The following is a 27,343-nucleotide window of genomic DNA, read 5'->3' as shown; positions in this document are numbered from 1 at the left end:
TTTGAAGCAGTGATTTCCCTTAAAATAGCTGAGGGAGGAAACAGAAATAGAAATATTTGGAGCAGGAGAAAATCTGTAAGCTCAGAACAATGGAGTCAAAATACAGGATGAGACTTTCAACAACTGTTTAGGACAATGTATTCAAATATAACACAAACTAGTGCTAGTAATTGACAGAGGCAATGGGAAAAGAAGTTGGGGAAAAAAAGACCTCCTAGGTATGGAACATGCAAGTTAACTTTGGAAAAACAGAGAAAAAGGAAAAAAAAAGAAAACTTTCTTAGACAAGGAATCTTCTACCTTCGTTCAAAAAGAAAAAAATCCATTTGGCCCCAACCATTCTTTCTTTTTTTAAATTATTTTATTTTTTTAAATAAAAATTATGTATATTTAAGGTATAACACATGATAATTTGATACACACACAAACAGTGAAATGATTACTTAAGTCAAGCTACATACTTCCTCACAGTTACCTTTTTTTTGATAAGTGTGATGGGAACACCTGAAATCCCTCTTAGCAAACTTCCAGTATTCAATACAGTATTATTAACTTTTTGGATTAGACATCAAAAGCTCAGGCAACCAAAGCAAAATTAAACAAGTAAGACTACATCAAACTAAAAAGCTTCTGTACAGCAAAGGAAACCATCAACAAAATGAAAAGACAACCTATAGAATGGGAGAAAATACTAGCAAACCACATATCTGATAAGGGGTTAATATTCAAAATATGTAAGGAACTCATGTAACTCAATAACAAAACAACGAACAACCAGATTAAAAAATAGGCAAAACACCTAAACAGACATCCGATTTCATTTCCCCATGAAATGAAACATGGCTCCCATGTTCACTGCCACAAACATTTCCTGACTATCACACATTTCTTATTCCAAAGTATGCTAGTTTATACTAATCATATGCATTCAAGATTCATAAAAACATTTAAAACTTTCCTGATTTCTTTGAACTTTAATGTGAGGATGAGCACTGGCTCTTACATCAGACAAATCTGGATTTGTGCCCTGACCCTGCTTCTGATGGAATGCGGCCTCAGGCATTTTTAATTAGGGACAAAGTTCCTCATTTATGTTATTAAAAGAAGCTAATTAATGCAATCAAATCCTCTAGTCTTTAATGCTAGATAACTTCTCATCCACATTTTCTTCATTTCCTCAGTAAAAATACTGCCTTTTAAGAAAACATTCCTGGGCTTCCCTGGCGGCGCAGTGGTTAAGAATCCACTTGCCAATGCACGGCACATGGGTTTGAGCCCTGGTCTGGGATGATCCCACATGCCGTGGAGCAACTAAGCCCGTGTGCCACAACTACTGAGCCCACATGCCACAATTACTGGAGGCCACGCGCCTAGAGCCTGCGCTCCACAACAAGAGAAGCCACCGCAATGAGAAGCCCATGCACCAAAACGAAGAGTAGCCCCACCCGACGCAACTAAAGAAAGCCTGTGTGCAGCAAGGAAGACCCAATGTAGCCAAAAATAAATAAATAAATAAATTTATTAAAAAAGAAAAAAAGAAGACGACATTCCTATGATTTATGTCAGAGCATGTTTTGCCTATGTTCTCTTCTAGGAGTTTTATGCCTTATATTTAGGTCTTTAAACCATTTTGAGTTTATTTTTGTGAGGGTGTGAGGGAGTGGTCTAATTTCATTGATTTACATGCAGCTGTCAAGCTTTCCCAACACCACTTGCTAAAGAGACTGTCTTTTCTCCACTGTATATTCTTGCCTCCTTTGTCTTTGTCATAGATTAACTGATCGAAGACATGTGGGTTTATTTCTGGGCTCTCTATTCTTTTTTTTGGCCGCGCACGCAGCTTGTGGGATCTTAGTTCCCCAGCCAGGGATCGAACCCGGGCCCTTGGCAGTGAAGGCGCCGAGTCCTAACCACTGGACCACCAGGGAATTCCCTGGGCTCTCTATTCTGTTCCACTGATCTGTCTGTTTTTACACCAATACTGTTTTGATTACTGTAGCTTTGTAGTACTGTCTGAAGTCTGGGAGGGTTATGCCTCCAGCTTTGTTCTTTATCCTCAGGATTGCTTTGGCAATTCTAGGACTTTTGTGGTTCCATATAAATTTTAGGATTATTTGTTCTAGTTCTGTGAAAAATGTCATGGGTATTTTCATAGGGATTACATGAAATTTGTAGATTGCTTTGGGTAGTGTGGCCATTTTAACAATATTAATTCTTCCAATCCAAAAGCATGGGATATCTTTCCATTTCTTTGAATCATCTTCAATTTCCTTTATCAATGTTTTATAGTTTTCAGCGTATAGGTCTTTCACCTCCTGGTTAAGTTCATTCCTCAAGGCAAAAGAAATAAAAGAAAAAAATAAACAAATGGCACCTAATCAAACTTTATAAAGTTTTTGCGCAGCAAAGGAAACCATCAACAAAATGAAAAGACAACCAAAGGAATAGGAGAAAATACTTGCAAATGATATGACCAACAAGAGGTTAATATTCAAAATACACAAACAGCTCATGCAATTCAATATCAAAAAAAATCAAACAAAAAAATGGGCAGAAGACCTAAATAGTCATCTCTCCAAAGAAGACATACAGATGGCCAACAGGCACATGAAAAGTTGCTCAACATCACTAATTATTAGAGAAATGCAAGTCAAAACCACAATGAGGTATCACCTCACATGGGTCAGAATGGCTATCATCAAAAAGTATACAAATATTAAATGCTGGAAAGGGTGTGGAGAAAAGGGAACCCTTGCGCACCATTGGTGGGAATGTAAGTTGGTGCACCCACTGTGGAGAAGAATATGGAGATTCCTTAAAAAACTAAAAATAGGGCTACCATATGATCCAACAATCCCACTCCTGGGCATATATCTGGAAAAGACAAAAACTCAATTCAGAAAGATACGTGCACCCCAATGTTCATAACAGCACTATTTACAATAGCTATGACATGGAAACAAACCATGTGCCTATCAACAGACGATTGGCTTAAGAAGATGTGGTGTGTGTGTATGTATATACACACAATGGAATATTACTCAGCCATAAAAAAGAATGAAATAATGCCATTTACAGCAACATGGATGGACTAGAGAATATCATACTAAGTGAAGTCAGAAAGAAAAAGAGAAATATTACATAATATCATTTATACGTGGAATCTAAAAAATAATACAAATGAATCTATATACAAAACAGAAACAGACTCACAGACATAGAAAACAAACTTATGGTTACCAAAGGGGAAAGGAAGCAGGGGAGGAATAAATTAGGAGTATGGGATTAACAGATACATACTACTTTACATAAAATAGATAAGCAATAAGGATTTACTGTATGGCACAGGGAACTATATTCAATACCTTGTAATAACCTATAATGGAAAATAATCTGAAATATATATATATAACTGAAACACTTCACTGTATACCTGAAACTAACATAATACTGTAAACCAACTATACTTCAATTTTTAAAAAAAGAAAGAAAATACTACCTTTTATAAAAAGTTGCTGTGAGAACTAAATAAAAACTAATTTCCTTATACAGTGCCTGGCACAATTAGGCAATCAAAAAGACATCTCTAGTAGTATCACATATCTGTTAATAATTAAGAAATTTTTGTAATAAAACCAATCACTTACCTTAAGATCACGGTGAACAATGCACTTTTGATGACAATACTGTACAGCAGATACAATCTGAAATAAATATTTGGATAAAAGATTCAAAATTATTGTGGTAAAAACATCTCAATTTTTCCCCAATTATCATTCCAACTTAGAAAAATTACTAACTTGGATTTTAAAGTTACGTTTAGCAATTTCACTGTTCCTTTATTTCAGAAAACCATACGTATTAAAGTTATGAAATTTTCACTTTTAAATGTGGACAACATGCAAAAGTAGTATTCTCTTGCTAAAATACACTAAAATATTTGTCAGAGTCCATGAAGATTTCTTTATGGGTTGTTACATTTCTGTTCACATGATACAATGTATACACTTTGTAGTTTTGGTCAAATTGTTTATCCCACTGTTGAAATAAGAATTCTGGCACACATGAATCAGCATTCCAAGACAGCTGGCTCAAGTTCAAAATGCAAAACTGTATTTTAGGAATTATATTAAATGTGTTCAAGGCATGTTTCTTCAGGGAGGTCAACTGACTAAGAATTTATCAACAGGATTTAGCAATACCTTATTTTTGTCTTTTCATATAGTATAAAGCAAAGGAAAAATTTTTGAGCCTTTAAAGGAAACCTAATTATCAAAAGAAAAGAGGTAGAAATGAAATCTAATCTTAAACTTGCCACTAATTCAGCTGGGCAAAGCATTCTACCCTTGTAACTAGATTTTGTACACCATCTTAATTTTTAACCATTACATAGGGCTCTTTGGGGATAAGTGCTAAACAGGAAAGCACCCAATGGTTTAAGGGCCAAAGATACCAATGAGAAGTAGGTTATAAGCAATTCTATGATAGTTATACGCTTTATTACATAAAATACAGAAAAGGAAACAATCTGATAGCAATCAACTAAGTTACTTTGTACATGTAAGTATATCTGATGTATAGGAGGGCCATTTTAATGCACAGCAGAACATTCAATTCTGTGGATTCAGTTAAACGTAAACACAGTTTGAATGCTGAATATTGGTTAGGCATTAACCAATGGGGACAGAAATGAAATTTTTTTTTTTTTTTGCGGTACACGGGCCTCTCACCGCTGTGGCCTCTCCCGCTGCGGAGCACAGGCTCCGGACGCGCAGGCTCAGCGGCCATGGCTCACGGGCCCAGCCATTCCGCGGCACGTGGGATCCTCCCGGACCGGGGCACGAACCTGTGTCCCCTGCATCGGCAGGTGGACTCTCAACTGCTGCGCCACCAGGGAAGCCCCAGAAATGAAATTTTTGAATGGTAAAGGTGATGTGAAGTATGACCATGCTTATAGGATACTGGTTAGGAAAAGAAAAAACTTCAAAGTAGTACAAGTGAAACTGATATTTCAGTATTATAAAATTATTTTAATGTATATTATAATGGTTCAAAGAAAGAGAAGACATGAATTCAAAACAAAATCAACACACAGTAAGATGTAATTCAATTAAATTCATTTTGATTCAACAGTTTATTGAGTGCCTGCTATGTGCAAGAAAATGTGCTGGTTGCTAGGGGAATACAAAAATGTGTTCATGCACCCTACATGCACACTGCCTTTCAGGAGCTTACAGTCTGATTAGGAGGAAGAAACATGTTTATGAGTAACTATACATACTACAAAGTAGAATCATAGAAGCAGAGGTACAAAGAAGTGAGGGAATCATAAAAGATAAAGAATAATCTCAGTTACTAGGTGATAATTGATCTAAGCCCTCCATGAAGGATAGTAAAATTTTAAAATGTGGATGTTTGGGGATGGGGACGTAGGAGGTAAGGTGGTAAAATGCACTGATTGTTTTTTTTTAATTTTTGGCTGCATTGGGTCTTCATTGCTGCGTGTGGGCTTTCTCTGGTTGTGGCAAGCATGGGGGCTACTCTTCGTTGCGGTGCGCAGGCTTCTCATTGCGGTGGCTTCTCTTGTTGCGGAGCACGGGCTCTAGGCATGCAGGCTTCAGTAGTTGTGGCATATGGGCTCAGTAGTTGTGGAACACAGGTTTAATTGCTCCACGGCATGTGGGATCTTCCCGGACCAGGGCTCGAACCTGTGTTCCCTGCATTGGCAGGCGGATTCTCAACCACTGAGCCACCAGGGAAGCCCTGCACTGATGTTGAGGCAACACAATGTATTTGAAAAGTAGGTGGGAAAATGGTAATACTGGGAGTTAAATCCTGATAGACAAGTTGGTAAAAGTCTCTGAATTCCAAACTAAGCAGGTACTACAGAACCATGACTGTGTTTGAGCAAAACAATTGTGAATGATTATAATCAATTTGAGGTGTGAGTCCTCCAAATACAGCAGAATCCTACAATGAATACATGTAGTATTAGTTTTCTTAAGCAATATGCTTCAAAATTCTAATATCCAATTTTTACCAATTGAGACATACATTTATATGTAAATATTAATACATCTTATTGAACATACTATATAGGCTATAGGATGTTCATACTATAACGCTATTTTTGCATCATAGATGACAGAACTTTGCTGATAATGATATTATCTTTTTCAAGTCCCCTTCTCTTGATACTGTGAAGAAGGCATGCTACAGATAATGATTTGGTTACCAAACATGCATTTCACATTAGACAAGATAGTTTCTGTGAAAGCAGTTCTATAGGCACTTCTGGAATAAAAATCTCCTGAGCCTTAAAGACTTAAGAAGGGAAAGATAATTTATAATATCATCACACTTATCTAGCAGGGTACAATTTCTGCCATAAAAGCAGCTCTGGCTTCTGACTCGCTCGCTGCAAGAGCCCCCATGCACAAGCCCAAGTTTTACTGCATTATTCTATGGCCAGACCCTCCCATCTCAAAACATTCTGTACCTCCACAAATAGGATGCAGAAACTTCCCTACAATCCTTTTGTTATGGATCTTGAAAACATGATTGACCATCAGTCCTGCACTGACCCTAAGACCAGACATGTCAATGTTTCGCCATGAGGTGCAACTGTGGGGGGAGGATGCTTTGCAATTATTTATACGTGGGTCAGGAATTCCCAAGCTTTAAGTAGTAGCCTTGATACTGGACGGGTTGAGTCAATATTATGATTTCTCTTGCAGGCCCTCAAATCTTAAGGAAGGCAGCGGCATTGTATGGGCAATGACTGCTAAATTGGTCTTGAACTGTCCTAGTGTCTCTGCTATATTTAATGGTAGGGTCAAGGACATATCCTTACTAATATAGTATATTCCCTTTCACTGGTAATGTTTTTAAAGTAATTTTATGAAATACAGAGCAAATAAAAATAAAAGTAAATACACATTTATTCGAGTTTTAATTACACCTATAAAGAAAAATGAACTTAGCAAAAATAAATTGAAAAACAAATATAACTTTTTGCCAAATAACTATAAAATTGTGTGTGTGTCCCTGGTTTTTGAAACTGTGAGTTGGTTACCTATTTAATTTGGGGGGAACACATACAGATAGTTAATATGTTTATTATTTATAATAAATAGATAATTATTTTTAAAATTGCCACTGTTTTACATTTTAAATAGCATTCATTTAACACTCAATCTCTGATTTGATTTCAAAGTAATCCAGACTTTATTTTAAAAAAGAGCCAATTAGTAATTATTTGGATCTTTATGAAAAATATCTGTGTCCCAGCCTGCTATCCTGCTCCCACCCATCAGTAGAGATGAGTAAGCTCTTTAAAACAGCACCTTCTCTAATTCCATATAGTACCCAGTACAATTTCTGACCACAGTATGTTTTTAATAAATAAATAAAACCAACTGACTAAAAACAATAAGAGTAGTGACAGTCCTTGAAATATATATTAAAATCCCAATGGAAATATTTCATGTCAATTGGAATTTTCTTCCTAATAGGCTACTAAAACTAGCGTGACTGAGATGGAAAGAACGATGATATTTAAAGTGATGATTGTAGCTCTTCACTTAAGTAAGCATGGACTTCCATTCCACAGTAGAAAAGAATTTAACAATATGTAGCTGAATACCATTCAATTTCTCAATGCTGCTTCCTCATTACCAGTTGTCTTTAGATTCAGCTATTTTAAGTCAAATGCTCCTAGGAATCTATCCTAAATATAAGGGCTACGTTTATCTTTGGTCTAAAGTATTTCATGTATATTGTTCCAAATAGTGATTCTGTGAGATATTAATAATAGAGGTTTCACAAAATAAACTCACTCCACGATCGATATGCAGAATGCTACGTCAAAAAAAAAAAGTTGAACAGGTTTTTTTCCTCCCATCTTCTTCAGGACTTCTCCAATTGTTTATATGTTAATATATATGTCAAATCTCACAGAGGAAGATTTCACATCAGTAGTCTGTGTTTCCCAACCTTATTGATTACAGGATCCCTTTAACTGTAGAATAATGTTTACAGAAGAGATACTGAACTTTTTTTTTTTTTGCGGTACGCAGGCCTCTCACTGTTGTGGCCTCTCCCGTTGCGGAGCACAGGCTCCGGACGCTCACGCTCAGTGGCCATGGCTCACTGGCCCAGCCACTCCGCGGCATGTGGGATCTGGGGCACGAACCTGCGTCCCCTGCATCAGCAGGCGGACTCTCAACCACTGCACCACCAGAGAAGCCCTGAACTATTGTTGAACGAATATTTTAAATTCACTTAGGTAAAGTTTGGGATATAGTTAAGTTGTCTGTTGAAACTTTACTTCAGTAAATTTTGTGGACAATTTACAATTTATTAATTATCATTTCTACAGTAATTTATAAAGTATGATAATCTTAAATACTTCATTCCTAAACATTAAAAACAAAATCTTAGATGAACTTAAATTGCTTTTTCTTATTTTATCATTTCTGTAACAAATCATATTCAAGTTGACCTGGAAATATCAATATCTTACCATATTCTTCACACTGGCAAGGTTCCTTCCCTACTTGACTAAATAAAATTGATCATAGTCTTTAAGTCTACAAAAATATGAGCTCCAAAACTAAGACATCTTTAATTATTTAAAAAATACAAAAACCTCTTTAAACAGTACACATTTATACTGTACACATAAAACTAATAATACTTGATAATAATTACTGGATAAAGGTTTAAGTATTTACTTTCTATCTCACTCTAGTCTGTATTTCCAAGACTCTCAAAGAGTTATTAATAAGAATCTCACCTATAAACATTTTACTATTTATGATGAACTAGAAATAACCAATGGCAACTATTTTAAATTTAAATTCAGGAAGAACAAATTTCTTTTTCAGTTTTCCATTCTTAAAAAGTATAAGAAAGCAGGAATTTTTCTTTTGAAAGTACCATGTACTCTGAATTCCAGTCTGTGATACTGTCCATTGTACATCACTAGAAATACCAGCAAAACAAAGTTGAAAACTACTTTCCATACCTGCCTAAATTTTGCACGGGCCTCTTTTTCTTTCATTCTTCCATGGGCAACTAAGTAATCAAATACTTCACCTGAATCAGAAAGGTAAAGCAGGCAGTAAAATATACACAGATTTTTCAGTTAACAATATATGCAATGTCAAGTTTTTGCCTTGTTGTTAAAGAAGCTTTTGGCCCACACTTTTCTGATAGTTCTACATAAATCACAACTATTACATGAATAGGAAAAAAGGAAAAAAATACATGTAAAATTGAATATGGGTAGCGGCTTATGATTCAACAAAACTCTTAATAAAAAGTCATAAAAAGCATAAGAAAACTTACTTTCTGCTTTCAAGTATTATGTAAAAATACAGTCAACTCTTTATTATCCATTCTAATAAAGGGAAGCCACAGCATGGGCAATCAAAAATTACATTTGGCTTTGTATTTGGGGCCTACATTTCAAATAAAATAACAAAAGTCATATTATGTTGGCTCACTCTCTTGAAGTCCACTAGTCATAGAGACTTGGTCAAATTCCATCTCTCTACCTCCATCCACACTGATTTCTTTCTTTTCCTTCCTACACTGATTACACTCATTCTCACAGCACTCATTTCATCTGCATTGGTATTTAACTACTTATTATACAGAATGAAATCATCCTTGTGTGCATCTCCTATTACCCCAGATGAGCTGCAAACTCCTTGAATGCTGTCATCATACCCATACTTTACCTGTATCCCCATCTGCATGACAGAACACAAAGTGGATAGACAATACATATTTGTTGAAATAATTTAAAGATACTAGAAACCGTAAAAATGTTCTAATAGATCTTTTACTTTACATGTCTGTATGTTTTTTTCATTTTTCTCCAATCAATAATAATAATAAACCAACTAACGTTTAGTTACATTATCAAAAATAAAATATCTCAGTGTAAGGGATAAAATTTTTAAATCCTTATAATTTGTACCACATAGATATATACATGTATATTAAAAACTCATAAAGTGGCTTAAAGAGCTCTTGTAAAGTACAGCAAAGTGCTTAAAAACTCAGGTTTTAGAATCAGACCAATTTTAGTATGAATCCTTATTTAGCCCTAAGTAGCTATTGGGAGACATTAGGAAGATTTCTTAACTTCGTTTAGACCCTGTTTCTCCCTATTACCTATTTCACATGGGTGTTGTGAGGATTAAATGAAATAATGCACGTGCTTATTAGCACAGTGAGACTGGCATATAGTAAGCACTCAATAAATTATATATTTGTATCTAGGTATACAGATATATTACATATACATATATGCAATATCAATCCTAGGACATAAGTAAAATGTTAAAAATCAAATATGTAATGATGTGTGTCAGATGAAACTAATAAATCTACAATGTTAGCATATTATATCAAGCATACTTAAATGATTAAATGGGATGATGAAAACAGAGAAATGAACAGATGCTCTAGTTGACCCATCATAGCAGTTAATTCTAGATATGTGAGTTTAGGCGGGGAAAGATATACAGCAGGAGTTCAAAAATTTGGACTACTCTTAAGTTCTGCCTGGAACACTCACACCCCCCGGATGTTTACGTGATTCAGTCCTTTACTGATTATATATTATTTGTTTATGATTTGCTTCCCCAACTAGAACGTAATCTTTTTGAGGGCAGGGACCTTGTCTTTGCTCACCCATGTGTTCCTAGCACCTAGAATACCACTTAGTACACAGTAAACATTTAATAAATGTCTGCATGAGCAAAAGAAGGTATAAACACACTATTCCAAAGTAGTCCTGACGCCTACTTTTAATAGGCTCCTTTGAACGAAACATGGTTCAAAATCATAAAAGGAGTTCCCTGCCCTTCTAATCACTGAAGATCTTTTGCCCCATTAGTGAACCAGGATCAATAGATGTACTTCTGGCAAAGAGGCAGTTGTCTGACTCAACCCTTGTTCATGCTAGGATTCTCGTGTGCATGTCAGATTCAATCCTAAAATATCTAGAAATTTCAGAGGAAAAATATTAAGTGTTTTATTCTCTAGAGTCACCTTGCCATTTATAGATTAAAAAGGCAAGAGGATGATTCTAGATTTACTGCTACAGAACCAAGATGGTTTGTTACAGGATCACTGACTGGCAAGACTCAAAGAACACCTAACCCTAGGAATCAGAACTGAATAAGGGGCCACTGGCTGAGCTCCAGTACACACCTCTCTACACTACACTACACCCTTCTGCCCCTCCCAATGCTACTGAAGGAGAGCAGTGAGGACCCTATGTGCTGTCTATTACTCCAGCCATTGCTCCCCTTCATCAGCACCAATAAAGAGTTGACTGCACTTACCATTAATCGTTAAAGCAGTATGCACATTAACACAGTCTTGTGGCAGACCTTCATAAAAATAGAACAATGCCCACAGATCTTTAGCTGTCTGTAATTTCTCATATCAAAACATGTTTAGCCCCACTCTCTAGACTTTAGATGGCTAAAAAAAAAAAAGTCTAACTGGATAAACACTCAGGGTTTCAACAATGATGAATTGATACATAGATCTAACTACAGGATAGAAAAGTAGAGAAAGTTTCATTATGTGGTATTTGTAGGTTCATTAATTTTATTATAGATTAACATTTTATGCAAATTTGCATGGCTGTATTAATATTTCTTAAAATCCTATAATAATAAAAAACATGAATGATGTAGGTTTCCAGGTTAAGTAAAAAACCTACAATGAAATATCTTCATGAAGAAAAAAAGCTATGCAAAAACTAAACCTTTTAAAACTTTCAATCTACATAAAAAACTGAAAAAGCAATTAAAATCCATTTAATATTGGTAGTAAAATTTTTTAGAAATCTAAGAGAGGGTATAAAAATACATAGCCTAGATGCTATAGACTAAAATAAATCATCTTTATTCTCGTTACAGAAAATCTGAATCATCACAAAAATCTATATACTTTATTAGCTAAAAGAACTCAAAACTAAATTCAACACTAAGTTTTTCAATTGATTAGCGAAAAAAGGTGATTAGCCAAAGTGGTTTAAATAATTTCTGCTGTCCTCTCTCTTCTTCAATTGCTTAAATTCTCTGAGCCCTTAAAACCTTCAAGTATCCTCATTTTACTTATTAAATGATTTAATTCCACAAATTTTAAACCTGTTTCTGAGAAAGTTAAGTTTTATGCCTAAAAGAACAGTGAATCTGAGCCAATATATCTCTCATTTGAGGGAAAGTATATGAAAATGATTTTCTATTATATATCAGTGTTTAAAAATCATTCCTATTTTGAACACTATATAGTCAGAATATATATTGGGTTGGCCAAAAAGTTCATTCGGGATTTTCATAACATCTTCCCGAAGAACCTGAACGAAATTTTGGCCAGCCCAATATTATATTCTACTAGAAATGTATCTTACTATGTCCCCATCAACTCAGTCTCCTAACTTATAAAATATATAAATACTTGTTTAAATTGAAACATTTTATGGATTTCTTGAAAATGTTATGTATATGGAGAATCTGTCATATATGAACAATCAGTGAAATAAACATGTGACCTACAACATGCTTTTACTCTAAACTTTACTAAATACATTCTGAATTTGAGATTTCCTGTTAATAGCCAAGAGCTTCTACTACTACTAATATTATTATATATTATATTATTTAGATAAGAATTGAAACATTCATAGATAACAATGCAAATTTAGAGTTTTGAAAAATGTCCCTAAGTAATTTTTAAATAAGCCAAAATCCTACTTTTAAATGTAGGATCAATAGGTCTTGAAACTAAACACTGAATTTTCCTTAAGATACCATTTAAAGGCATTTTATGAAACTACAGATTCATTAACATCAAAAAAGACATGAATGTTAATGACTGGTATTAATAATTCTATATGTCTCATCAAAGATAACTTTTCATTCCCTTCCATCCTTACCTCCACTCGCGTATTCCATGACTAAATAGAGGGTCTTCTCTGTTTCAATAACTTCAAACAATTTTACTGAAAAAGAAATTAGAGATATAACTCTGTGGTTGTGAGCACATATTGAATATGCTTTAAGAAACTTTAAGGTAACACTAAAGGAAAATTTGAGTATTTACTAAAAATTATTAATTACAGTTTAAAATTTTCTCAAGGGTTATTACGACTATGGAAAAAAACTATTTACTGTGAAGTGATTTGGAACCAACTGCTGGGTCAAAAGAGAGTTAAATTTCTGGGATTAAAAAAATCATTCCTTTTCTAATTAGAATAAGGTAATAAAAAAAGAAAATCTTAAAATCAAAGTAATAAAATTTTAATTAAAGCTTAAAAAGACACTATTATTATAATGAGCCTATCAAAAAATGTTAAATAATCTTTGGTACAGAAACAAAAAATTTTATAATTATGTGATATTTTAAGTTTCTGGTTAAAAAAATACTAAATTATGAGACTTATGTATTGACAAATAGTTGAAATTATACACCACAAGTAACTGCATGAGTGTCTCTAATAAACATAAGATTTTTTAATGTGCAAGAAACACGATTCAAAAATAAACAGATTAAAAGAAGAATTACTTTTTACTTCTTACAATCCAATGATTTTGTATAATACATGTAATCAATAAACTTATTTGTAAATATGGGGGAAAAACAGAACTTATGGAAGTAAATTCACTAAAACTGAAATCAACTCTATTTTCTCTAAAATTCAAACTAGTTATTTTGCTTATAAACTATGATCAAGCCCAAGTGCCTATTATCAAAATATCTGGAATTATTTTTTATAAATACCTAAATGGCATGCAATCTCTATTTAGAGAGATTTAGTAAGGAGATACAAAAATCATTTATATGCTTTAACTCCAAGTCATATATATTATTTTAGTGACAAGCAGAAGACAGCAAGGTAGTAGAAAACTACAATTTGTAGCCTTCAGTTAACTTCTTTATAATCTATTTTTACCCAAAGTATCACTTTCTGAGGTTATCACTTTTCCTCATTTTATATAAAACATCCTTAAAATTGCATCCTTTCAAATAGCCTCAAATTAAGGAAAATACTTTATCGTTAATTGTATACATAAATTTCATACCTATGTTAGGGTGATTCAATATCTTCATTATTCGTACTTCCCGAAACAACTGTTAAAACAACCAAACAATTTTGTTAAAAAAGAACACTCAAGCAGAGAACCAATCAAAACATCTATTTGAAAACATTTATCTGCTTATAAGACACTACAGGATTCTGGTCAAATAAGAGATTTACTTCACAGTCCCAACTCTAATTTTGCTGAGACTTGGTTCCCAGGACAATTTTAACTAATGAACTCAAATGGTTCTGTGTGTGTGTGTGTTTGTGTGTGTATGTGAATATACCATATACAGTAAAACAAACATTTATCTGAATACTCATTACTAGGAATAAAAGAAAAACACTGTGGGAATGAAACTAAATGATCATTCACATGATTTTTATCCAAAAAAAACCTTCCTTGGGGTTTGGGGGGCCTGACTCTTTAATCACCTCTATTGGTTGATCAGACTATAAGCAATTATGAATAAAGCTGTACAGACCATGTGTAAGTTTCTGTGTGGACATAAGTTTTCAATTCACTTGGGTAAATACCAAGGAGCATGATTGCTGGATGGTATAGTAGAGTATGTTTAGTTTTATAAGAAACCACCAAACTACCTTCCAAAGTGGCTGTACCATTTTGTATTCCCACCAGCAATGAGAGTTCCTGTTGTTCCACATCCTTGTCAGCACTTGGTGTTGTCAGTGTTTTGGATTTTCACCATTCTAACAGGTGTGTAGTGGTATCTGTTTTTGTTTTTTTTTTTAATTTATTTATTTTTGGCTGTGTTGGGTCTTCGTTTCTGTGCGAGGGCTTTCTCTAGTTGTGGCAAGCGGGGGCCGCTCTTCATCATGGTGCGCGGGCCTCTCACTATCGGGGCCTCTCTTGTTGCGGAGCACAGGCTCCAGACGCGCAGGCTCAGTAGTTGTGGCTCACGGGCCCAGTTGCTCCACAGCATGTGGGATCTTCCCAGACCAGGGCTCGAACCCGTGTCCCCTGCATTAGCAGGCAGACTCTCAACCACGGCGCCACCAGGGAAGCCCCTATCTGTTGTTGTAATTTGCAACTCCTAATAATGTATGGTGTTGATCACCTTTTTATATGCTTATCTGCCGTCTATATACTTTCTCTGATGAGATCTCTGTTCAGATCATTTGACTATTTCTAAATCAGTTATTAGTTTTCCAAACTCTTTCCAAACCTCAACAATACCAGATGCCAGTGGACAGCAGTAAGCATGGAATACTCATCAAATACCATGTAGATTCTAGTTAGCGACGTCAGAGAATATGTCCTTCCCATGAGCAGCCCTGGAGGCCCTGGGCAGGGGGAGCTGGAAGTCACATACCCTCACTTCCTCCTCAGGGGTCTCAGAGGGGTAAGGGCCTTGGTGTGAGCTGGGTGGCCTCAGGTCAGCAGAGGGGAGTGTGGAATCTTACTCCTGTGAATATTCAGAGGGAGGATTGAGGGGACCTCCTATACCAAGACAGAGGGGATGCCACCAATACCCGACGTTTCTCACGATTGGCAGCAGGGGCAGAGCTCTGTGGGGTCTCCTGTATTCCTGGTGGGTAGTCCCCTCAGAATGCACTCAGGGTTTTTATCTTGGTTTCTGACACCACCTGGGTCTCCTCACTCTGCTTACCTGACATCCCCCCTAAAAATAAGGCCCTCACTTCCCTGAGAAAACCAGAGGAAGTAAGGGGGCACCTCATCAGCTGACCTCTGCCCACGGATTCCTTGGGCTGACAGCAGAGGTAGACTCTGTAGTTTAGACTTTCAGAGAATCTGTACTTCTGGTTTCAACTTTTTTTTTTCTTATTATGGCACATTAGCAGATAAAATTCACACATAATATGAGCACATAAAACTTATATATAACTATAAAATCATAACTCACAAATCTGATGATCCTAGGTTCTACTATAAGCAGAATTTCTTTCTCCAGAAAAACAAGTCAAATATTATGCCTGCCTCCTATTTTTCCATGGCTTTCATAAACCCATTTTATAAGCACTGAGTAATAAAAGTCCATTTAAACATTTAAAATATCATTTTATAAGAAATATACCTATTTGTAACTAAAGTAATTTTTTTAAATGTTAAACTTTATTGTTTAAAAATATTGACTTTTTTTCCTGAATCTCCACCCTGCACCCCAAGAATGTATTATAAAAAACAAATACAGATAGTCCCTATTTTGGTTTTGCTGTCCTATATAGATTTTAAAGTTATTGGACCTATTATTAATACGAGTAGCATTATTGTAAGTTTCGTTTGCATTCATTAGTATTATCACTATTATGTATTTCTTTTTAAAAAATTTATTAAAGTATAGCTGGTTTACAATGCTGTGTTAATTTCTGCTGTACAGCAAAGTGATAGTTATACATATACACACATTATTTTTCATATTCTTTTCCATTATGGTCTATCACAGGATGTTGAATATGGTTCCCTGTGCTGTACAGTAGGACCTTTTGTTTATCAATTCTGTAAATAATAATTTGCATCTGCTGATCGTAAACTCCCACTCCATCCCTCCCCACACCTGCCATCCCCCTTGGCATCCACATTCTGTTCTCTATGTCTGTGAGTCGGTTTCTGTTTCGTAGATAAGTTCCCTTGTGCCATATTTTTACATTCCACGTATAGGTGATATCATATGGCATTTGTCTTTCTTTCTGACTTACTTCACTTAAGTATGATAATCTCTAGGTCCATCCACGTTGCTGCAAATGGCGTTATTTCATTCCTTTTTATGGCTAAGTAGTAGTATTATGTATTTCTAATAGAAAAGTCCCCAATAACAATCTTGTTCTCCTATACTTACATGTAAATGAACTACCTCTGTTTTCTTCATTGAGTGTTACTTTCTTATTAAAATTTTATTTATCTATTAAGTTGTTAGATGTGACTATACAGTCACAATTCACAAGCACTACAGTACAGAAGCCTTTGTAACTGGCCTCCATGAAACCAACTGTCACTCGGCATTGCCTCTGCAAAACCTGCTGAGCACACCTGTGCACCCTCGATGCTCACTGTTCGAGGTGCTTCCTGTGCCTCTACACTCCCGCGGTTAAGCAGCATGCTTACCAAAGGTTATTTAGATTTCAGACACGTCTGTCAGTTGCAGTTGTTACTGCAAATAGATCATTCAACTAATGTATTAGTTTTCTATTGCTAAGTAACAAATTACCACACCCCAGCAACTTCTAACAACACACATTTATTATCTCACTGTTTCTGTGTGTCAGTATTCACTGTGCACTGTGGTCATGGCTTAACTGGGTCCTCTGCTGGGGGGTCTCACAAGGCTGCCATCAAGGTGCTGTCCAGGCTGCACTCTCACCTAGAGGCTCGACCGGGGAAGAACCTACTTCCAAGCTGACCCAGGCTGTGGGCAGAATTCATTTCCTTACAGCCCTAGGGCTGAGGACCCTGGTTTCTTGCTGGCTCTCCTGGAGGCTGCCCTGACCTCTTAGAGACTGCTCACAGGTCTTGCCAAGTAAGCTTCTCCAACACAGCAGTTTACTTTATCGAGCCAGCAAGGATAATCTCTAGAGAAAGCTGGCTAGCAGGACAGTCTTATATAACATAATGTGATCGTGAGAGTCAACTCTCATCACCTTTTCCTAATTCTACTGGTTAGAAACCAGGCACAGATCCTGCTCACACTCAAAGGGAAGTGATCATACAAAGGTGTGAACACCAGAAGGCAGGGATCACTGGGGTTGCCTTAAGGTCTGTCCAACAAGATTCAATTTACATAAACCAATGAAGGACAAGTATGCTGTTTAACAAAACAAACCAAATTGAATACTTTCTAAATACTAGATAAGAGCTGTTCAAGAGACTGCTGTCCTGTTAGGTGTGGGCAAGAAGACTGTAAAAGATTAAAAGAAAATCTAGGATTCTGCTCTCAGATCACTTCCCGGGAGTCTTTAAATTCTCCATTAATTAAAATAAGAAACCAATTAGAAATAGCAGCAAACACGGTTTACGGGTATGACTTGTGCGAGATAAACAAAGCCAATCAGTAGACCCAAGCTTAAAGGAGAAAATAAATAAAGCTTTGCACCTAAATGAAAGGATTGGTTGATGAACGTATATTTATGTACTCATTTTAAATGTTAAATGCTTATATAATTTTTAATAATTCCTCACTTTAACCTACTTTTTCGATTACCAGTCCTTACTGCCCCGTGGAAGAGGGCTTCTGCCTTACTTTGTAACTGGCATAGGTACCTCCAGGAAGTGTGGCCCATTAAGTTGTAGCATGAGTATGCCACACTGGCTCCTTCATTCTACCTTCTTTCTCTTCTGTCTCAAGAAAGAACATCAAATTGCAACAGAGTGAGAACAAAATTGTCACATGGGTAATCTTGAATTTACTCTTGTTAATTTTTATGACGTTATCGGCCAGTTCAGTAGTTTATTCTTAGGAGCAAACTGGTTGAGAAATATCTGATCACTAATTAAAACATACTGGCAGCTCCATGTTTGAGAATAAGTAATCTAAAGGAACGGACAGCTACACATCCTTCAGGCATTCCCCTATAAACACTGTCTTTTGTTTGTTTACTTGATTGAGTGGTACGAATTCGTGAATTTAGTCTTTGACTGGAGGAGTCTAGAACGTAGCTCTTCTGTTCTACGGAGAACTGAGATGAGCTGGGGAACAGTGTTAAAATTGTCCTGTGAAAAGTGGGGCACTTAACAAAAACCGTACCTGAACAGAAGGCCGCTCCACTTCTACCTGGAGATGAAGCCAGAGAAATACCACCCCTTTCTCATCAGAAAGGACTTTCTTATTCCAGTTAAAACAATAATATACAGTCATCGGGTTCCTACATCTCAATGTCTTGAATACATTGTTCTATCCATAGCTTCCTCTCCTTCAGCATTTAAAAAAATTTTTTTTATTGAGATATAGTTGATTTACAACGTTGTGTTAGTTTCAGGCGTACAGCAAAGTGATTCAGTTATACGTACACACATACATATATATATACACATATATTCTTTTTTAGATTCTTTTCCATTATAGGTTATTACAAGATATTGAGTATAGTTCCCTGTGCTCTACAGTAGGTCCTGGTTGGTTATCTATTTTATCCCTCAGTAGATTTTGACAAGGAGTGAGAAAAAATTAGAAAAACAAGCAACGGCATGAATGTGTGTATAAGTTGAGTGTGTGCTGGCTAAAAGTGACAAGCAGCTGTGGAAAGAGGAAGAGTGGCTGCCGATGGAAGAAGTGGTGAGGGGGTTTTAAGCGGTATATTGACTCGGGACAATGAAATGCCAGAATTCTGCCCCGTCAATCACCCTTACTCCCAAGGAAACACTTGAACTGTCAGCCAGGTTTGTCATTAACGTTCTAAATCTAGAAAATCGGGGCCAACTGAATAGTACTAGGACGTGGATTCAGTAAAGGGCTATGATGTTTCTTCCTCTTCATGACTCCCCATAACTTCTTCCTAAACTCTAATGTTCTAGTTGGTTGTACAGAGGAAAGAGACTGGACTAATGTCAAAGTCTTCTGCACTAGCCCACTGAGTCAAAGGGAGCAGAAGAGGGAGAGACAGTGAGCTCCTTATATTATATTTGGTCTTTTCACCCAGAAGAGACCTTTACCAGCAAGGATGCCAACCTTATCCGTGCTTGCTCTTCTTTAGGAGAGGGGGAAAGAGGTGAGGGGGAAAGGAGAGCTGAACATTTAGATCAAGATAAGAAGTTTACCCTGAGATGGAGAGTTGTTGTAAAAAAAAAAAAAAAAAGTCAATTATTTTATGTATTATATGTCCAGACACAAGTAAGGAAAACAGAAGTTTGTGAACATATTAAATAGGCCCACACTACTATCTTAGTTCCTGATTCTCATTTTTAGTCCTATTTTTCCTTTCTCCTTTTTAAATTTATTTATTTATTCATTCATACATTTATTTATTTATTTATTTTTGGGCTGTGTTGGGTCTTCGTTTCTGTGCGAGGGCTTTCTCCAGTTGTGGCAAGCGGGGGCCACTCTTCATCACAGTGTGCGGGCCTCTCACTATCGGGGCCTCTCTTGTTGCGGAGCACAGGCTCCAGATGCGCAGGCTCAGTAGTTGTGGCTCACGGGCCCAGTTGCTCCACAGCATGTGGGATCTTCCCAGACCAGGGCTCAAACCCGTGTCCCCTGCATCAGCAGGCAGATTCTCAACCACTGCACCACCAGGGAAGCCCTCCTTTCTCATTTTTAAACTGTGACATCATGATGTTCCTAGCATATCCAAATTTAGCAGGAGGGCTCTGAATTCACTAATGCCTTTCAGACTACTGTTTCAATTTTGCTGTCAGCTGAAAATTAAGGCCAGAGTTTGTTAAGATTGTGTGTTGAATTAAAGAAGTTAAGTGCGGAGAGAAGGCTTGAGATGGGTCTTCTATGACTAAATGGCAGGGACTTCACTGGACTTTGTGACAGCTGTGCTAGTTGTTCAGAGGCCTCTATTGTTTCCTCCTGGTTCTTGGCTTTGTTCTAGATAACTGAAGTTAGTGAACAATCCTCAGTTCTGTGGACAGGTATTTACTTTCCAGTTCAGTCCTTCCTGGTTAGAGCTTAGGGTCAGGATTAGGCAAACTCCATTAGTGTTAATCAATACATATTTGCCTTAATTATTTCTTCTCTCAACTACTCTGCTCCTTCCTACCTCTTCCATTCCTTCTGCCTACTATTACTTTTTTTTGATGGTGGAAAAATCTGTTCTATTTAGAAGCAGTCAAGTGGACATGGCTTAGACAATCCCCATTCTATTTACTCTCAAAGCAGCACAGCCAGGGGCCGAACACCTATCCTCTCTCTACCAGCCCTGCTCACCATGCTGCCCTTGGACTCATCAGTGTCACAGGACTTCTTCACTACTTCCTTGATCTTGAGGCAGATGGGGAACAACTCTGTGGCCACGGGGAGCTTGACAAAGGCTGTGGTCAAGCTTGTTCCCCCCAGGAGAGCTCTTCCAGGCTGTCATCAAAGTCATAGTAGGCTGAGCTCATAAAAAGAGGGTGACGTTTGTTTGTGCCTTTTAACACAACCTTTTTTGGCCTTTCAAGTACTTTGCTCTGATTTGGGTTTGAGGAGGGGCAGAAGGCCTTCTTTACCTTCACCGTAAACTCTGTAAAAATTCAACCTATATCTCCAACAGCAGTTTACTGGCCTATTAATGTGGAGTGTGGGTGCTGTGCTGTACCCTGCAGGTGACGTTCAGCTCTAAGAGATAGCGAGGACCTTGTCTAGACTTTGTCTCGGAGATGCCAGTCATGGAGCTATACTAACGGAATCTTATAGATTAAACTCTCAGCTTTTTAATTTCTAGGCTCACCATTTCACTCCTCCTTTACTTGAGACATCATATTGGGGCACCAAAATATTTTATAAAGTTATTGCTAGTACCAGTATAACAGCTTAGGCTAATTTCTTAAGTTCTTCCCATGAAACAGTAGTTCAGAAAAAGAAATCTGAACATAATTAAATTCATATATATTGATGATTTCTACCTAAAAAAATGATTGTTTAGTATTACTTCCAAACTTGACAACTTATAGTCAGTTATTCGTTGAAAAATAATAGGCTGTGGTGTGCCACTTTGCCAAAATTTGTCTTCGTACGTGAATTATAAGATTCTTATTTCTTATGAACTGGTACCAAGTTTACAGTACTAGAGTCTTTCCCAAGGCCTTGTACAACTCTGGGCTCAAGTTGGTGCTAAGTAAATAAAATTGTTTGAGATACCAAATCAAATAATTTCAGAGAGAAGATACTAAACATAAAATAGATTAAATTTGAAAAGATGTCCAATCTCACTATAAAGAAATCATGGAAATTAAAACAAGATGCCATTTTGCTTCTATAAGGTTGACAAAAATTAAGAAATCTGATAATATAAAGTGCTGACAAGAATGTGAAGCAAAAGTAAATCGCATACAGTGCTAGCAGAAGTAGAAATGGATGCAGCCACTTTGAAGAGCAATTTGACATTATTTAATACAGTTGGGGATATGAATGTCCTTCAACCTTATTCTACTTGGAGAGATATACTCTTCTATACATCTTCACAAAAAGATATACATAATAAGAATCATTGCAGCATTGTCTGTAACAGCAAAACCAAAAAGCTAACTGGAAAAAAAAAACACTAAAACAACAGGAACAATCTAAATATAAACTAACAGAAATGAACTAAGTGTAGTAGATGTCTATTAATAAGAAAATGGGTAAACTGTGGCTTATTTGTACAACGGCATATAATAATAGTGAAAATAAATGAACTAGACTATATAGACTAACATGACTAAAACTGTAAGACAATGCTAAATGAAAAAAGCAAGTTGCAGAAGAATAGAAAGTTTAAAAATAAATAATACATAGTATTTCATGTACAGATACACATGTGAAATTAAAAAAAAAAAATGGGAATAAGACCAAATTCAGAATAGTAGTTATTTCTAGGTAGAAAAATACAGGAATAGAACCAAGAAATGGCACACAGGACTTCAACTGCATCTCTTGTAAAAAAAATGATTAGAAATGAAACCTTTTAGTCCAATAAATAAATATCATGAGAAAGCAAGTTTTTAAAATGGGAAAGATGTTTTGAAGTCTCCATCCAAAAATTAAAAATAGACTAGTGTACTGTATCAACAAACTGAACTTAGAAAAAACAGGAGTATGACTCAAAATAACTAAATGCAAATATGATTTTTAAAACAGCCAGATATTTAGTCTAAAATTCATAGGTGATTTAAAGATTTCTAGCTTCCTCCATTTCCAAGAGAAAATTCTTCCATATTTATTTCAGAAAATATTATATACTTTCTTGAGAATACAGAAATAGATGTACGCTTTACAGCCAAAAACGACCAAGCAATTAAAACAGGTCTTCAGAATCAGAGCCAGAATACAAGAATCCAAAGCAAAACGCAGGGACTTCCCTGGCAATCCGAGGTTAAGAATCCGTGCTTCCACTTCAGGGGACACAGGTTCGATCCCTGGTAGGGGAACTAAGATCCTGCATGCCACGTGATAGGGTCAAAAAAAAAAAAAAGCAAAATCCAAACAGTACTACTCAAACCAAAACAAATAAAAACTAAAGTGATTATTTATGAAGATTGTTTATAAATAATTCTTGGTTATGAGAGCTTAATTTTATGAAGCGCACGGGGATTTAACACTGTTGTTGAGACAGGAAGCTTTCCCTGAAGGAATGACTCTAAGGCTGAAATGCGAGAAATGAGTAAGAATTAAGTGAAGAGGGAGTGATAAAAGATTATGCAGAGGGTGGGGTGAAAAGCTGCAAAGGCCTGGTAGCTAGAATAAAGGGTAGAAATAGGAGCAGATAAAAGAAAGTCAGTGAAGTTGGAGGAGTAGGGGATGAGGAGAGCAAGGAGAAGCTGGGGAGAGCTGGTGGACCATGGGGTAGAGGAAGAAAGTAGGGCCTGTACACCATGTTAATGAATTTGATTTCTAGACTACAAAAAACAGGGAAAGCCAACTAAAAGCTTAAATAGAAGGATGACATAATCAGACATATTTTGCATCCTTGATGACTTTTTAAACTCTGTGTGTGTACATCCGTGTGTGTGTGTGCGCGCGCACGCGCGCACGCACACAGGGATGCAAAGTGCAGAAAGACGGGTTAGAAGGCTACTGGGGTAGTCCAAGGGAGAGATAATAGTAGTGCTGTCTAGAGGATCATGACGGAAAAAGACAAAAGCAAACATTCTCAAAAGATATGTAAGAAATAAAATCAGCACAACTCAAGGTCAGACTAGATGGTGAGAAGGAAGGAGAGGGAGGGGTCAAGGATAACTCTGAGGTTTCTGACTTGCACAACTTGGGGACAGTGTCATTCACTGAGAGAGGACACTGGAAGGGCACTAGGTGGGCAATGTACCAAGCAGGTGGGGTGGAGATCATGAGTTCAGTTTTGGACATAATAAGTTTGGGTTATCTTTGAGGGATTACAAGCAAACGTAGGGGAGGTCTGAGTTGAAGATATAAATTTGTGAGTTTGCCTACCGGTGGTAATTTAAACCAGAGTTACCTTTGAGACAGCCTAGGAAGAGAATACAGAAAGAGAAGTCCTATGACCATGTCTTGTGAAACTCTAACACTGAGTGGCCCACAAAAAGGACAATGAGTCCACTTAAAGGAAACAGAAAAGGAGGAGCCAAAAATGCAGAGGAAAACATAAGAAGAAATATAATCTTCTTTCAATAAATACTTGTTAGATTAAGAATTAATTAATGAACACATGTACTGGGCTCCACGACATGTAGCTTGAACCACAAGACAGTTTCCATTTCTAGTTTTACTTTTTTTTTTTTTTTACTTTTTATTTCTATTAAATTAAAAAAAATCCTTAGTCACAATCATTGATTGCGGGAAGGAACAAAGCATTGGGTGATGTGTCAGAGACTTTCAGATTAATTACTGGATCCAACCTTACAAAAGCATTTCTCCAAGAAGACTATGCCCGGCTCTCAGACAAATTCTAGGCTGCTGATCTAATCACACTAAAAGGTTAGAAGACTGGAAGTTTCAATTTGAGAGGTAATAACAATGGGTTCTTAATATACTCTTTGGATATGCTTGCATTGGAAGGTATTCTTCATATTTGGATGTAACATTTGTATGTTAAACTTGCCCAATAATATGTCATTGAACCCTTTGTCCAATAACTAATGAGGGCTAAAACAGGGTTTAGAAAAGTCAGATTTTTGGTCAGTGAACTGCTTGAAATACAGTTTGGTCTTTCCAGAAAATCTGGTTATCTTATCTTCAACATTTAAACTGTTGATATTTTAGCTAGACATTAACATTATTGATATCACCTTTTAAAAGAAACTTGTTTGAACAACTTCTCCCTCAAATCCATTGTATTTCAGTGTGAAAGATATACTTCCCACCAATTCTTCACACTGTACGCTAAAGAAACATCTTTCAATAGCCAAGATTTTATGATAGTCCCTGTTTTCAGTATTCCTTTAAAACCAGATCAAGATCAGAGGTTATGTTACTGACCATAGATGTCATGGAGAATGAAGCAATGAGTGACTGGGCATTAGGTATGATCTTATTTATTCACATAGCAGAATCACTCCTTGCAGTATATATATTAAACATTTCAGTAATGATTCAAAGACAACTTCTGCAGTCTACAACCCAGCTCACTAAATGCTAACCCCTTCTCTTTTCACTTAGGTTTTCACTGATCCACAAAAGAATTGGTCAAGACTTTCCTTCAAATGATCCACACACATAAAAAGAACTGTATGGAAGAAGTACTCAGCACGTAAGTGGTTTTGTGCAGCTACAAAGTGAAATATGCTATCAATATCAAGCACACATATGTGAGAGTAACTGGTATTTCAACCTATGTCCAACAGAGAGATTTGTTAAGGAATATTGCCGAGAAGCTTCTGCTTTCTCCTTGATCAAAAATATTTGTCAATAATTATACGATTTCTTTTACAAGTTTGGTTTCTTGATAATTCGCTAAAAGAAATGTAATTTTGAATTGCTTCAATGGTCGTCCTCTGCTCTACCTTTAGTGACCAAATTCATCAACATAATAAAGATTATTTTGCAGATGTTTTGGAAAACTTAACTAGCTTACCAGAGAGGTCTCTGGGCTTTATCTGAAAACTCACTAAAGTATAAATGGCTTAGGTCACCATTTGACAACGTTTTACACAACAGATAACACACTAGACACTAGCAGTAAATGGATCATTCACTTAAGCCTAACTTCCAGATGTCGGTTATTGAAAATTTTTTACACTTGCCCTGCCTGTGCAAAATCACTGTCACAAGGATTTTCATTCTTTTTAACTGGGATGCAGCACTCCTCTTTATTATTTAATGAGTTGTAGTAGTCTTGTTTCTGTTTTCATTACAGGTTTTACTATTCAGCAAATCACTTCTGAACCACCGCACTATTTTTGTGAATTTGAAATACAATGCAACACAGTAAAACAATAGAAAATGAAAATTAACAAGCAATACACAGAAGACAGATGAACTGCACCCTGGTGACTGCGATCTGAGACAAGCTAACACAAACTCTGTCATCTATGTATAAACTAATGTGTCCCAGTTTCAAACTTGGTGGAATTTCAGAGGAAACGATAACTATTCTTACATTTCAAGTATGTGAACTAGGAATAAAACTGCTTCATCATTCTGCTTTTCCTCCAACAGTAACAGGTTGCTTAAAAGATCCCCAGGAATCACGAGTATAGTTCATAGACCCTAGCCTAAAAAACCACTAATGTATGAGGTGGGAGTCATGCTCCAAAGAGGAAGAAGGAAATATAGCACGTATGTCAAATAGCTCTTAAACTATGAAAACTTATTAAACTGTATTCCATTAATTTAAAATATGCAATACAAATAATAGGAGCATATTATGTGAAGAATGTTGAAGCCAAAGATGCTTAACAATTCCAAAGACCGAACTGTCTTTAAGAACTTTATATTTTAGAAGTTTGGAACAGTTGGGGTATCAAATTTAGATTACTTTTATCTACCATTGATGTTGACAAAGGAAATTAATATTTCCTATAAATACGTTATACACAAAAGAGAGTAAAGGAGGGAAACCAGCTTAAATTCAGACCAAGTCCAGAACGAGATTTAACCAAACACTTTTGGGTTGAGAGGAGATTAAAATGAATCCTTACTGTAAATGTATGTGCTGCCATTATCAGCCTTTTAACAAGCACACCTAAGACATGGAGAGCCATTTTGCTATTTTTTACCTATAGGACTTGACTGTCAATGCTAAGGAAAAAAAAATGATTACTTTTAATTCCCTTGTTTACATTTTCATGTTTTAGATATGACTGACTGGGAGATGCTCCCAGCATTCAATGCGTAAGGCCAAATGTTGAACGTTCTACAATGCACGAAAACTAAGCAAGCCTCGATCTGTTTTTTCCCAAACCTTTCAACAAAAAGCGAATCTATGAACACAAATAAAAATTATTTTGAAAACAACAAAATGCACACAGTGTATTGGCTACATTTAGCAAATTTCAATCTTTCCTTTTATTTTTACAGATTAAAGAAAACAAAATTGCCACCATTTTTTATATGCCTGTTTGGAAAAGCAACAATTTATCAGCAAGATTAGCAGAATTTATAATAGAAATTACATCAACAAGTATATTTTTAATCTGAATAACAGTCCACCTTCATGTCT

General features: G+C 36.1%; 1 protein-coding gene across 4 annotated transcripts in view; it reads right to left on the bottom strand.

The window, feature by feature from the left end:
- Nucleotides 1-27,343, bottom strand: part of MARK1 (microtubule affinity regulating kinase 1) — a 144,155-nt gene that overhangs the window by 35,881 nt on the left and 80,931 nt on the right. For 3 of the 4 annotated variants that reach the window (XM_060127228.1, XM_060127229.1, XM_060127231.1), the window contains exons 4-7: nucleotides 14,115-14,163; nucleotides 12,968-13,033; nucleotides 9,029-9,099; nucleotides 3,648-3,704 (exon numbers count right to left, since the gene is read on the bottom strand). In XM_060127228.1, coding sequence (XP_059983211.1) covers nucleotides 3,648-3,704; nucleotides 9,029-9,099; nucleotides 12,968-13,033; nucleotides 14,115-14,163 — 243 coding nt within the window. Of the gene's footprint in view, nucleotides 1-1,567; nucleotides 2,332-3,647; nucleotides 3,705-9,028; nucleotides 9,100-12,967; nucleotides 13,034-14,114; nucleotides 14,164-27,343 lie in introns of those variants that run through there. The other variant, XM_060127230.1, reaches the window with a different exon arrangement.

Source organism: Lagenorhynchus albirostris, chromosome 2, assembly GCF_949774975.1.
Source record: "Lagenorhynchus albirostris chromosome 2, mLagAlb1.1, whole genome shotgun sequence".
Classification (NCBI taxonomy): domain Eukaryota; kingdom Metazoa; phylum Chordata; class Mammalia; order Artiodactyla; family Delphinidae; genus Lagenorhynchus; species Lagenorhynchus albirostris.
This window is presented reverse-complemented; position numbering and strand designations above follow the sequence as displayed.